The sequence below is a fragment of the Scyliorhinus canicula genome, chromosome 2 (assembly GCF_902713615.1).
Source record: "Scyliorhinus canicula chromosome 2, sScyCan1.1, whole genome shotgun sequence".
Taxonomy (NCBI): Eukaryota; Metazoa; Chordata; class Chondrichthyes; order Carcharhiniformes; family Scyliorhinidae; genus Scyliorhinus; species Scyliorhinus canicula.
The window spans coordinates 150,090,597-150,103,768 of NC_052147.1; the positions used below are offsets into that span (position 1 = coordinate 150,090,597).

The window sequence follows — 13,172 nt, forward strand, 5'->3', positions numbered from 1 at the left end:
CAACCGGCCGCCTTATCTTTTCTTCTCACTCTGCCTCATACGACAACTCCTCTATCCCCAGGTTATTCTTCAGTATCTGTACTTTCTGGTTTGCCAGTGGAGCTTATTGGACTTCCATTGGCGTGGAGACTGTGGCATAATGGGAACGTCACCGGACTATTAATCCCAAAGCCTATGTGAATTCGCTGAGTAAATGGGTTCAAATCCCACTACGGCAGCTGGTGGAAATTAAAATCCATTAATAAAATCTAGAATGTGAAACCATGACAAGTATCATCGATTGTCGTAAAAACCATCTGGTTCACTAATGTCCTTTAGGGAAGGAAATCTGCCGTCCTTACCTGATCTGGCCGACATGTGACTCCAGACCCACAGCAATGTGGCTGACTCTTGTGCCCTCGGAAATGGCCCAGCAAGCCACTCAGTTCACGGGCAATTAGAGATGGGAAAGGGGTGGCAAGGTGGCACAGTGGTTAGCACTGCTGACTTACGGTGCCGAGGATCTGCGTTCAATCCCGACCCCAGGTCTTTTCTCCCCATGGCTAGGGTCCACATCCAAAGATGTGTAAGCTAGGTGAATTGGCCATGCGAATTTGCCTCTTAATTGGAAAAAAAAATTGGGCACTCTTAATTATAAACAAAAAGGGATGGGAAAATAATGCTGGCCTTCCCAGTGATGTCCACAGCCCATAGAATCCATAAAATCCCTACAATGCAGAAGGAGGCCATCCTGCATTGACCCTTCGAAAGAGCACCTTAGCTTGGCCCACTCCCCCCCACCCTATCCCAGTAACGCTAACTAACCTGTGCATCCCTGGACACTACGGGACAATCTAGCATGACCGATCACCTAACCGTTTTTTAAAATTTAGAGTACCCAATTCATTTTTTCCAATTAAGGGGTAATTTAGCATGCCCAATCCACCTAGCCTGCACATCTTTGGGTTGTGGGGGCAAAACCCACGCAAACAAGGGGAGAATGTGCAAACTCCATACAGACATTAACCCAGAGCCAGGATCGAATCTGGGACCTCGGTGCCGTGAGGCTGCAGAGCTAACCCACTGCCCCACCGTGCTGCCCCAATCCATCTAACCTGATCATCTTTGGACTGTGGGAGGAAACCAGAACACCCGGAGGAAACTCACGCAGACATGGGGAGAAAGTGCAAACTCCGCACAGTCACCCAAGGACAGAATCGAATCCAGTTTCCTGGCACTGTGACAGCAGCGCTAACCACTGTGGCACCGTGCCACCATGAAAGCATACATTTTTAAAAATTGCAAATGTGGAAGCTGCCCGCTGTGCCACTCCCTATGCCAGGTATGTTGGGATCGCACTTTAAGTGCTACTAGGATTGCCAACTGTGACAAAATATATTCTTGGAGGTTTCATCACATGACTTACCATTAATCCAGCCATTGGTCAGCCAACAGTCTTCCTACGCCAATTGTAAAGGGAACTAATTAACCAATGAATGATGTTTGTGACTCTCCCCTTCTGATCCCACCATCAGTAAAATGTCCCGGTGGCAAGACCATGTAGATGAGTCGATCATTATGGGAGGGGCAGGGGGTGGGGCAATAAAATCCAAACCATTGTTTTTTTTTAATACTTTCACGGGATGTGGGCAGCACTGGCAAGGTCAGCATTTGTTTCCCATATCTAATTGCTCATGAACTGAGTAGCTGGCGAGGCTATTTCAGAGGTCTTTAAAAGTCAACCACAGTGCAGCATGATGGCGCAGTGGGTTAGCACTGCTGCCTCACAGTGCCGAGGACCTGGGTTTGCTCCCGGCTCTGGGTCACTGTCCGTGTGGAGTTTGCACATTCTCCCCGTGTTTGCATGGGTCTCACCCCCATAACCCAAAAGATGCACAGGTTAGGTGAATTGGCTACGCTAAATTGCCCCTTAATTGGAAAAAAAATAATTGGGTACTCTAAATTTTAAAAAAAAGTCAACCACATTGCTCATTGCTGTGGATCTGGAGTCACATGTTGGCCAGAGCAGGTAAGGATGGCAGGGACATTAGTGAACCACAGGGGATTTTACAACAATCAACAATAATTTCATGGTCATCATTAGACGTATACTCAGTGGCATGCAGAGGGGGGGGCCGACGGTGCATTGGCCCCGGGCATCCATTGGATGGGGGCATCCAATCAGAGAAGGGAAAAAAAAAAAAAAATTTTTTTAAATTTAGATTACCCAATTATTTTTTTCAATTAAGGGGCAATTTAGCATGGCCAATTCACCTACTCTGCACATTTTTTGGGTTGTGGGGGCGAAACCAACGCAGACACGGGGAGAATGTGCAAACTCCACACGGACATTGACCCAGAGCCGGGATCGAACCTGGGACCTCAGTTCCGTGAGGCGGTTGTGCTAACCACTAGGCCACCGTGCTGCCCCAGAGAAGGAAATAAGATAGTAATTTTAAAATTTCAGCGGTGATAAATCAATTTTTGGAGGCTCACCACACTGCAGAGGCAGTTGTTAGCCCTTTATTCCTTTAACATGGTGTACCCTTTCTGTCTAGAGAAAATGGTCATTCTCCCCATCCCCCCCACACGCATGCGCATGATGTACGTGGTGCAACCATCAAAAGCAACAAGCAGACGTGGCTGTTCGTTCCTGCGTTTCCTCGAGTCATAACTCGTCTTTTCTTCAGCTTTTTGTGCATCTAGATTAGTTCTTTTACCTAGAACAGGTGCAACTACGGTTTTTATAGGTTTTCTGGCGATATTTAATGAAATATTTACGTGGGATGTAGTAAGAGTGAAGCCTGGATGATCAGAGGACTGCTATGGCATTTAATCTCGGAATAGGAGACATTTATTCCTTAACATGCTAATATTCGAATACAGATACCACTAATTTGTAAGTCTATGATATAAATTGCACAAAATTATCAATGGAGAATCAGTGTGAAATAATTTGATACGAAGGAACAAAGAAATGAAATATGGTTTATCCGTCTGCAACTGACCGATTGTTTACCATTTTCTTCCCATTTTCTCATGCGTCTTACGTTTTTTGAGATAGAAAATGAAATGTTACGAGTATTTCGTGTACAACCGAGTGGAGCACAGAACAGGAAAAAAAAGAGGGCCAGAGTCGAAGAAGAGTCCCATCAAAGAGGGGCATTAGATGCATGGATAAAAAGTAAAGAAGTAGGAGAACCTGGAGAAATAAAAGATGATGTGGGTGCAGAGAAGGATTTTTCTGATACGGATTCAGCTCGGTCAGAACATAATACTCTCTCTCAGTCTCGTTGTCAGGATGATGATCCATGTGAAGAAAATAAAGAAGATATTTGCATATTTTTGCAAAGAAGCGATTTTGGCTGTTTGAAGAAACCGATTCCAGATCATTTGAAGATGACAATATTACAACATGGCCCTGAAAGATATCAGAATAAAAGTGGTCCATTTGCTGAGAAGGATGGGAGATCATTTTCCAAACAGTGGTTTGATAAAGTTTCCACAAACGGAGAAATTGTGGAGAGAAAATGGTTGTTATACTCTCCATATCGGAAAGCATGCTAGTTTTGTTTGCTTTTTGTTTTCAAAGGAGCATTTGTTGTCTGTGTCAAACTTTGGAAAGGAAGACGGTTTCTCCTCTTGGAGAAAATTAAATCCAACAATACCTGACCATGAGAAAAGCCCTTCTCATAGAGCTCACATGAGGGAATACCTGAACCTTGTAGTTCGACTCCATCATTCAACTACGATAGATGCTGAACTTCAACAGCAAATGTCTGCTGAAAAGAAAAGATGGAAAGCTATAACTGAACGGATTGTCGAGGTTATATCCTGTCTGGCAAAACAGAATCTGGCCTATCGTGGACATCGAGGAGAAGGAATATCTGGGTTATCAGAGCCAGGGGAGACAGTCAGTGAAAATACAGGAAACGTTCTAGCAACAATCAGACTTTTGGCCAAATATGATGACATCTTAGCAAAACACTTGCAGAGAGGGAAAGAGAAACCAAAAAGTGTCACCTACTTGTCCAACAGAATTCAAAACGAAATAATCAATCTTCTTGGTGAAACTGTCAAGAAAAATATAATTTCCGAAATTAAGGACGCAAAATATTTTAGCATAATGTTGGATTCAACTCCAGATATTGCCCATGAAGATCAGGTTTCTGAAATTCTGCGTTACGTTCATATTGATGAAAACAGAAAAGTAGAAATAAAGGAGACATTTAGCTCACCAGGCTAAATCGCTGGCTTTTAAAGCAGACCAAGCAGGCCAGCAGCACGGTTCGATTCCCGTACCAGCCTCCCCGGACAGGCGCCGGAATGTGGTGACTAGGGGCTTTTCACAGTAACTTCATTGAAGCCTACTCGTGACAATAAGCGATTTTCATTTCATTTCATTCGAACCAGCAGAGGGCAGCAGAGCAGAGCTACTGATCAGCTGTTCTGGGGAAATTTGCATACGTGCAGTGCGGTCAGCCTAAGTTGAAGGTGAACCTGCGAAGAAGACCCAAGGAGTTTGAGTAAAGGCAAGCAACCAGCAGAGGGCAGCAGAGCAGAGCTACTGATCAGCTGTTCTGGGGAAATTTGCATACGTGCAGTGCGGTCAGCCTAAGTTGAAGGTGAACCTGCGAAGAAGACCCAAGGAGTTTGAGTAAAGGCAAGCAACCAGCAGAGGGCAGCAGAGCAGAGCTACTGATCAGCTGTTCTGGGGAAATTTGCATACGTGCAGTGCGGTCAGCCTAAGTTGAAGGTGGTTTGTGGAGGGGCTGTTGGCAAGTGACAGTTAAACCCAAAACACTTTGTGAGTGTTTCCCACCCTACCTCCTCCTCTAACCAACCCCCCCACCCCACGGTGGTTGGGAAGCTGGAGCAGGGGCCTGTCGTGAAGGCGAGTGAGTGCCTTTAAATTTGCTTACCTTTCAGCGGGATCAGGGTTTGAGGTAATATCAGGTAAGCTCTTCCGTTCTTTTTCTTTTTCTTGTTTTTTTTAATCTAGAGGGGATGTCAGGGAAGGCAGTACAATGCTCCTCCTGCAGAATGTTTGAGGTGAGGGACGCCGTCAGTGTCCCTGCTGATTTCATCTGTGGGAAGTGCACCCAACTCCAGCTCCTCAAAAACCGTGTTAGGGACCTGGAGCTTGAGCTGGATGAACTTCGGATCATTCGGGAGGCAGAGGGGGTCATAGATAGGAGCTTCAGGGAAGTAGTTACACCAAAGACTGGAGATAGATGGGTAACTGTAAGAGGGACTGGGAAGAAGCAGTCAGTGCAGGGACCCCCTGCGGTCGTTCCCCTGAGTAACAAGTATACCGTTTTGGATACTTGTGGGGGGGACGACTTACCAGGGGTAAGCCATGGGGTACGGGCCTCTGGCACGGAGTCTGTCCCTGTTGCTCAGAAGGGAAGGGGGGAAAGGAGTAGAACATTAGTAATTGGGGACTCAATAGTCAGAGGCACAGATAGGAGATTCTGTGGGAGCGAGAGAGACTCACGTTTGGTATGTTGCCTCCCAGGTGCAAGGGTACGTGATGTCTCGGATCGTGTTTTCCGGGTCCTTAAGGGGGAGGGGGAGCAGCCCCAAGTCGTAGTCCACATTGGCACTAACGACATAGGTAGGAAAGGGGACAAGGATGTCAGGCAGGCCTTTAGGGAGCTAGGATGGAAGCTCAGAGCGAGAACAAACAGAGTTGTTATCTCTGGGTTGTTGCCCGTGCCACGTGATAGTGAGATGAGGAATAGGGAGAGAGAGCAATTAAACACGTGGCTACAGGGATGGTGCAGGCGGGAGGGATTCAGATTTCTGGATAACTGGGGCTCTTTCTGGGGAAGGTGGGACCTCTATAGACAGGATGGTCTACATCTGAACCTGAGGGGCACCAATATCCTGGGGGGGAGATTTGTTAGTACTCTTTGGGGGGGTTTAAACTAATTCAGCAGGGGCATGGGAACCTGGATTGTAGTTTTGGGGTGCGAGAGATTGAGAGTAGAGAGGTCAGGAGCACAGTTTTGACTTCGCAGGAGGGCGGCAGTGTTCAGGTCTGTGGTTTGAAGTGTGTCTATTTCAATGCCAGGAGTATACAAAATAAGGTAGGGGAACTGGCAGCATGGGTTGGTACCTGGGACTTCGATGTTGTGGCCATTTCAGAGACATGGATAGAGCAGGGACAGGAATGGTTGTTGCAGGTTCCGGGGTTTAGGTGCTTTAGTAAGGTCAGAGAAGGGGGCAAAAGAGGGGGAGGTGTGGCGCTGCTAGTCAAGGACAGTATTACGGTGGTAGAAAGGATGCAAGATGGGGACTCTTCTTCCGAGGTAGTATGGGCTGAGGTTAGAAACAGGAAAGGAGAGGTCACCCTGTTGGGAGTTTTCTATAGGCCACCTAATAGTTCTAGAGATGTAGAGGAAAGGATGGCGAAGATGATTCTGGAAAAGAGCGAAAGTAACAGGGTAGTTGTTATGGGAGACTTTAACTTTCCTAATATTGACTGGAAAAGATATAGTTCGAGTACATTGGATGGGTCGTTCTTTGTACAATGTGTGCAGGAGGGTTTTCTGACACAATATGTTGACAGGCCAACAAGAGGTGAGGCCACTTTGGATTTGGTTTTGGGTAATGAACCAGGCCAGGTGTTAGATCTGGAGGTAGGTGAACACTTTGGAGACAGTGACCACAATTCGGTGACCTTTACGTTAGTGATGGAAAGGGATAAGTATACCCCGCAGAGCAAGAGTTATAGCTGGGGGAAGGGCAATTATGATGCCATTAGACATGACTTAGGATGTGTTGGTTGGAGAAGTAGGCTGCAAGGGTTGGGCACACTGGATATGTGGAGCTTGTTCAAGGAACAGCTATTGCATGTTCTTGATAAGTACGTACCAGTCAGGCAGGGAGGAAGGGGTCGAGCGAGGGAACCGTGGTTTACCAAAGAAGTGGAATCTCTTGTTAAGAGGAAGAAGGAGGCCTATGTGAAGATGAGGCGTGAAGTTTCAGTTGGGGCGCTTGATAGTTACAAGGAAGCGAGGAAGGATCTAAAGAGAGAGCTGAGACGAGCAAGGAGGGGACATGAGAAGTCTTTGGCAGGTAGGATCAAGGAAAACCCAAAAGCTTTCTATAGGTATGTCAGGAATAAAAGAATGACTAGGGTAAGAGTAGGGCCAGTCAAGGACAGTGGTGGGAAGTTGTGTGTGGAGGCTGAGGAGATAAGCGAGATACTAAATGAATACTTTTCGTCAGTATTCACTCAAGAAAAAGATAATATTGTGGAGGAGAATGCTGAGACCCAGGCTATTAGAATAGATGGCATTGAGGTGCGTAGGGAAGAAGTGTTGGCAATTCTGGACAAGGTGAAAATAGATAAGTCCCCGGGGCCGGATGGGATTTATCCTAGGATTCTCTGGGAAGCCAGGGAAGAGATTGCTGAGCCTTTGGCTTTGATTTTTAGGTCATCATTGGCTACAGGAATAGTGCCAGAGGACTGGAGGATAGCAAATGTGGTCCCTTTGTTCAAGAAGGGGAGTAGAGATAACCCCGGTAACTATAGGCCGGTGAGCCTAACGTCTGTGGTGGGTAAAGTCTTGGAGAGGATTATAAAAGATACGATTTATAATCATCTAGATAGGAATAATATGATTAGGGATAGTCAGCATGGTTTTGTGAAGGGTAGGTCATGCCTCACAAACCTTATCGAGTTCTTTGAGAAGGTGACTGAACAGGTAGACGAGGGTAGAGCAGTTGATGTGGTGTATATGGATTTCAGTAAAGCGTTTGATAAGGTTCCCCACGGTCGGCTATTGCAGAAAATACGGAGGCTGGGGATTGAGGGTGATTTAGAGATGTGGATCAGAAATTGGCTAGTTGAAAGAAGACAGAGAGTGGTAGTTGATGGGAAATGTTCAGAATGGAGTTCAGTTAGGAGTGGCGTACCACAAGGATCTGTTCTGGGGCCGTTGCTGTTTGTCATTTTTATAAATGACCTAGAGGAGGGCGCAGAAGGATGGGTGAGTAAATTTGCAGACGACACTAAAGTCGGTGGAGTTGTAGACAGTGCGGAAGGATGTTGCAGGTTACAGAGGGACATAGATAAGCTGCAGAGCTGGGCTGAGAGGTGGCAAATGGAGTTTAATGTGGAGAAGTGTGAGGTGATTCACTTTGGAAAGAATAACAGGAATGCGGAATATTTGGCTAATGGTAAAATTCTTGGTAGTGTGGATGAGCAGAGGGATCTCGGTGTCCATGTACATAGATCCCTGAAAGTTGCCACCCAGGTTGATAGGGTTGTGAAGAAGGCCTATGGTGTGTTGGCCTTTATTGGTAGAGGGATTGAGTTCCGGAGCCATGAGGTCATGATGCAGCTGTACCAAACTCTGGTACGGCCGCATTTGGAGTATTGCGTACAGTTCTGGTCGCCTCATTATAGGAAGGACGTGGAAGCTTTGGAACGGGTGCAGAGGAGATTTACCAGGATGTTGCCTGGTATGGAGGGAAAATCTTATGAGGAAAGGCTGATGGACTTGAGGTTGTTTTCGTTAGAGAGAAGAAGGTTAAGAGGTGACTTAATAGAGGCATACAAAATGATCAGAGGGTTAGATAGGGTGGACAGCGAGAGCCTTCTCCCGCGGATGGAGGTGGCTAGCACGAGGGGACATAGCCTTAAATTGAGGGGTAATAGATATAGGACAGAGGTCAGAGGTGGGTTTTTTACGCAAAGAGTGGTGAGGCCGTGGAATGCCCTACCTGCAACAGTAGTGAACTCGCCAACATTGAGGGCATTTAAAAATTTATTGGATAAGCATATGGATGATAAGGGCATAGTGTAGTTAGATGGCCTTTCGTTTTTTTTTCCATGTCGGTGCAACATCGAGGGCCGAAGGGCCTGTACTGCGCTGTATCGTTCTATGTTCTATGTTCTATGTTCTATTTCTGGGATTTTTTCAAGTCAACAAGAAAGATGCAGTCAGCCTGGTAAATAAAATTCAGGAAAAATTGGAAGAAGACAAAATTTCCATGAATGACTGTCGTGGTCAAGCATATGATAACGCAGCAGTTATAGCTGGAGTGAGAGGAGGTGTTCAACAAAAAATTCTTGAAGTTAACCCAAAAGCTGTGTTTGTGAACTGCGAGAACCACAGCCTCAATTTGTCCTGTGTCCATGCAAGTGAGGTGCAACCTGTTGTTGTTACATTTTTTGGCATTCTAGAAAAACGCTACTTTTTTTTCTTCATCTACTTCTCGTTGGGAAGTGTTAAAATCATTTGTCACTCGGACTGTGAAAAGACAGTGTGACACAAGATGGAGTTCCAGCCATGATGCTGTGCAAGTAATCCACGAAGAGTGTGACAACGTTATTGCAAGCCTTCAACACCTGCTGGAAGGAGAATTTTCAAGGGAAACTAAATCTGATGCAGGATCGCTACTGAACTCTATTCAACAGTTCCCGTTTATAGCTTTATTAAATTTTTGGTACTCAGTTTTATCAGTGGATAAAGTCTCAAAACGTTTGCAGCATCCGAAAATGGGGTTCCATGAAGCTTCTTGTGATCTGAGAGGACTTATTCATATCTTGAATTTGAAGAATGACAAAATTATCCACAATGCAATAGATTTAGCCAATGAATATTGTCAAAATTGGGCAATACCAATTGCACGAACAAGGAGAAGAAGAATAATGCCTGGAGAGTCAGCAAGAGATAGTGGACTGACGGCACAAGAAGAAATGAATAGAGTAATGGTAGAGATTGTGAACAGATTAAAAACTGAAATTGAAGACCGCAGTGTCCGTCTTCAAAGACTCAGTGACCGATTTTCTTTTCTTCTGAACTTGAATTCAGGAGTGATTGAAGATGAACAAGAAAGAGAGAAATTAAAAAAGGAATGTTCAGACTTTGCAAATTATAATGACAATGATGTGGTTGCAATTCGGTTATATGACAAAATTATTGATTTTGTGATGCTCCTTCGAGCTGGAGGGAATAGAGTTCCCTCTGACCCTAAAGATGCTCTGGAGTCTTTACTGCAGTATGGGAGGGATGTCTTTCCGACGCTGTGTGTTTCATACAGATTACTGCTTACAATCGCATTTTCAGTCGCAAGCTGTGAAAGGTCATTTTCAAAACTGAAATTAATAAAAACATATCTGAGGTCTTCTATGTCACAGGAGCGACTGACCAACCTGGCTTTAATAAGCATTGAAAAAGAATTTCTCACAGCTGATGTAAAAAGTGAAGTAGTTCAGGTGTTTTGTGACAGGAGGTATCATTTGGGGAAAAGAACTTAATAAATTTGATTGATTTATATTAAAATCGAATAAAGCGTTTATTTCATGTTTCATCTGTGTTTATATATTCAAAATGTTTTCCTTTCTCATAATATTTCTCAGTATATTAGGCCTTATACTTGAGTCTTTGGGGCATACAATCAAGATTTGCCCCGGGCATCACCAGACCTCTGCACGCCACTGCGTATACTGACAGATTTTTTTTATTGAATTCAAATTCCATCATCTGCCATGGTGGGATTTGAACCCTGGACCCTAGAACATTACCCTGGGCCTCTGGATTACTAGTCCAACGATAAAACATCCCGCCTGGCTGTAGGAAGCACCAGCAAGATCCCACAAACATAAATGAAACCTTGAGCAGATTATCTGTAATTTTGTGAGGTTGGTTGAAGGATAAATATTGGCCAGGCCACCGGGGAGAACTGCCCCTTGATCTTCTTCCAAACAGTGCCCTGGGATTTATTTACATCCCCATGTACATGGGCCTCAGGTTTAATGTCTCGGCAAGGCAGCACAGTGGTTAGCACTGCTGCCTCACAGCTCCAGGGTCCCAGGGTTCAATTCCGGCCTCAGGTGACTGTCTGTGCAGAGTCTGCATATTCTCCCTGTGTCTGCGTGGGTTTCCTCCGGGCTCTCCGGTTTCCTCCCAGTCCAAAGATGTGCAGGTTAGGTGGATTGGCCATGCTAAATTGCCCCATAGTGTACAATAGATTACGTGGTGTTACTGGGTATGGGGATAGGGTGGAGGCATGGGCTTGGGCAGGGTGCTCTTTCCAAGAGCCGGTGCAGACTCGATGGGCCGAATGGCCTCCTCCTGCACTGTAAATTCTATGATTAACTTTTGGCAGTGCTGCACTTTCTCAGCCTGTATCATTGTGTTCAATTATAGGGCAGAGTCTAATCCCACAATCAACCTGACCCAGAGAACAGATTGCTACCAATTGAGGGACACAAGGAGAGTATTCCATCAATGTGTGTACTGAAACTCTCCTCAAAATGCTGATTGACTCAACCAGTCAATGATCGTACAATGGTTACTGCACAGAAGGAGGCCATTCAGCCAGTCATTTCAGCACTTGCTCTCTGTGACAGCAACTCACCTAGTCCCCTTCTCCCCGCCCTTTCCCCAGGGCTCTGTGGATTTTTGATTTTCTACGAAGGTGTCTGTATTGCTAGCCTACCATTCATATCGTATTACTTTTGCCAGCATGAGCTGGTAGGACTTGTTGTAGTGTCTGAAGCTCAACAAGGATCTCAGTGAGAATAAAAGCAGCTCCAACTCCTCCATCGACCTGTTCTCTGGGCTTTTCATGGTGATTTGAATCGCCTGGTTTGAGAATCGATTCTGTGGATGCAACCAAGTAATAGTCACAAAGAAAACTTGGCTATATTTAACAAAAGATCAATGTCAGAAAAACAGGGTTAGTTTTAAGTCATCTACGTTTGTAGTGTGAAATATTAGACATAAGGTATATTTGTTTTCTTAAATGCCTGTTTCTTGCCGTTTTTCCATTTTTAATTCACACAAAACAGGCAAAAGCAAAGACAGCCACAGGTGGTGATGTACAACAGATACAGCACAGAACAACAGTCATTACAGCATTAGGAACAACAACACCGGGTGGATCAGGGACAATATCCCAGCCGGTTCCCTCCACGGATAAATTATCTGTCTGCTCCCAAACAGGAGACAGCAACAATTTAGACTGATCTTGCATCCACAGCTTTAAAACAGAATGAGCCCCAGTATGAAGGGGAATTCGGCTAACACTTACAGCGCAGTTTAAAATCTTGTCCAGATCCAAAAGACAACAGGCAGCCACCCTCACATTCGAGATGGCAAAAGACAAATTTAAGGAGAGGACCAAGCACAACCAGACCCATGTGAAAAAGTAAAAAGAGAACAATTGCCAAGGGCCAGAAACCGAGCCCCCACAAACCCCCACAAACCCCAAGTCCAAGGATAAACCAGATCATCGTACTATTATATTTTAAATAATGACTTATCTAAAATATACAAATTACTCTTGAATCCACCAGGATGATAAAATGACCAATAGTCTTCTTGTTGAAAGATGAACTATTTAAAAGTAATAAAATAATAAACTGTGTCCTTTTACTTAATACTAAACTAACAATAAAGAATTAAAGTACAATACAGATAACTATATAACTATACACTATTATAACAAACTAGTTCTAACTTCTCTCACTCTAGCTATTCTATGTCTTGCTTGTTCACTGTTCTGAATCACATCATCATCTGATCATCATCGGAATCATCTGACTTAGAAAAGGCAGGAAATCAGTTATAGAATTTTACATTTTCATAGAATTTTACAGTGCAGAAGGAGGCCATTCGGCCCATCGAGTCTGCACCGGCTCTTGGAAAGAGCACCCTACCCAAGGTCAACACCTCCACCCTATCCCCATAACCCCACCCAACACTAAGGGCAATTTTGGACACTAAGGGCAATTTATCATGGCCAATCCACCTAACCTGCACATTTTTGCACTGTGGGAGGAAACCGGAGCACCTGGAGGAAACCCACGCACACACGGGAAGGATGTGCAGACTCTGCACAGACAGTGACCCAAGCTGGAATCGAACCTGGGACCCTGGAGCTGTGAAGCAATTATGCTATCCACAATGCTACCGTGCTGCCCCTTCTTATAGTATCTGATTGTGAGCCATCTAGTGTTGAAATGACTGTACTACATTTACATACATTGATCATGTACATTGATATATAAATATCACTACATCCCCCTTTCTTTTTAAAATGTTCTTTGAAATATTGAAAAGAAAATTTACATAAGAAATGCAGTGTAAACAGTATACAGTCATCACTAGACTATTGAAAAAGTTCCCAAATTCAGACGATTGGGTTTTCTTCTTCTCCTTGTCGATCTT

At 44.7% G+C, this 13,172-nt stretch overlaps 1 protein-coding gene across 1 annotated transcript in view; it reads right to left on the reverse strand.

Moving 5' to 3' along the window:
• Positions 1–13,172, reverse strand: part of LOC119962279 (cyclic nucleotide-binding domain-containing protein 2-like) — a 150,239-nt gene that overhangs the window by 110,513 nt on the left and 26,554 nt on the right. The window contains exon 5 of the mRNA XM_038790267.1: positions 11,440–11,603. Coding sequence (XP_038646195.1) covers positions 11,440–11,603 — 164 coding nt within the window. The remainder of the gene's footprint in view (positions 1–11,439; positions 11,604–13,172) is intronic.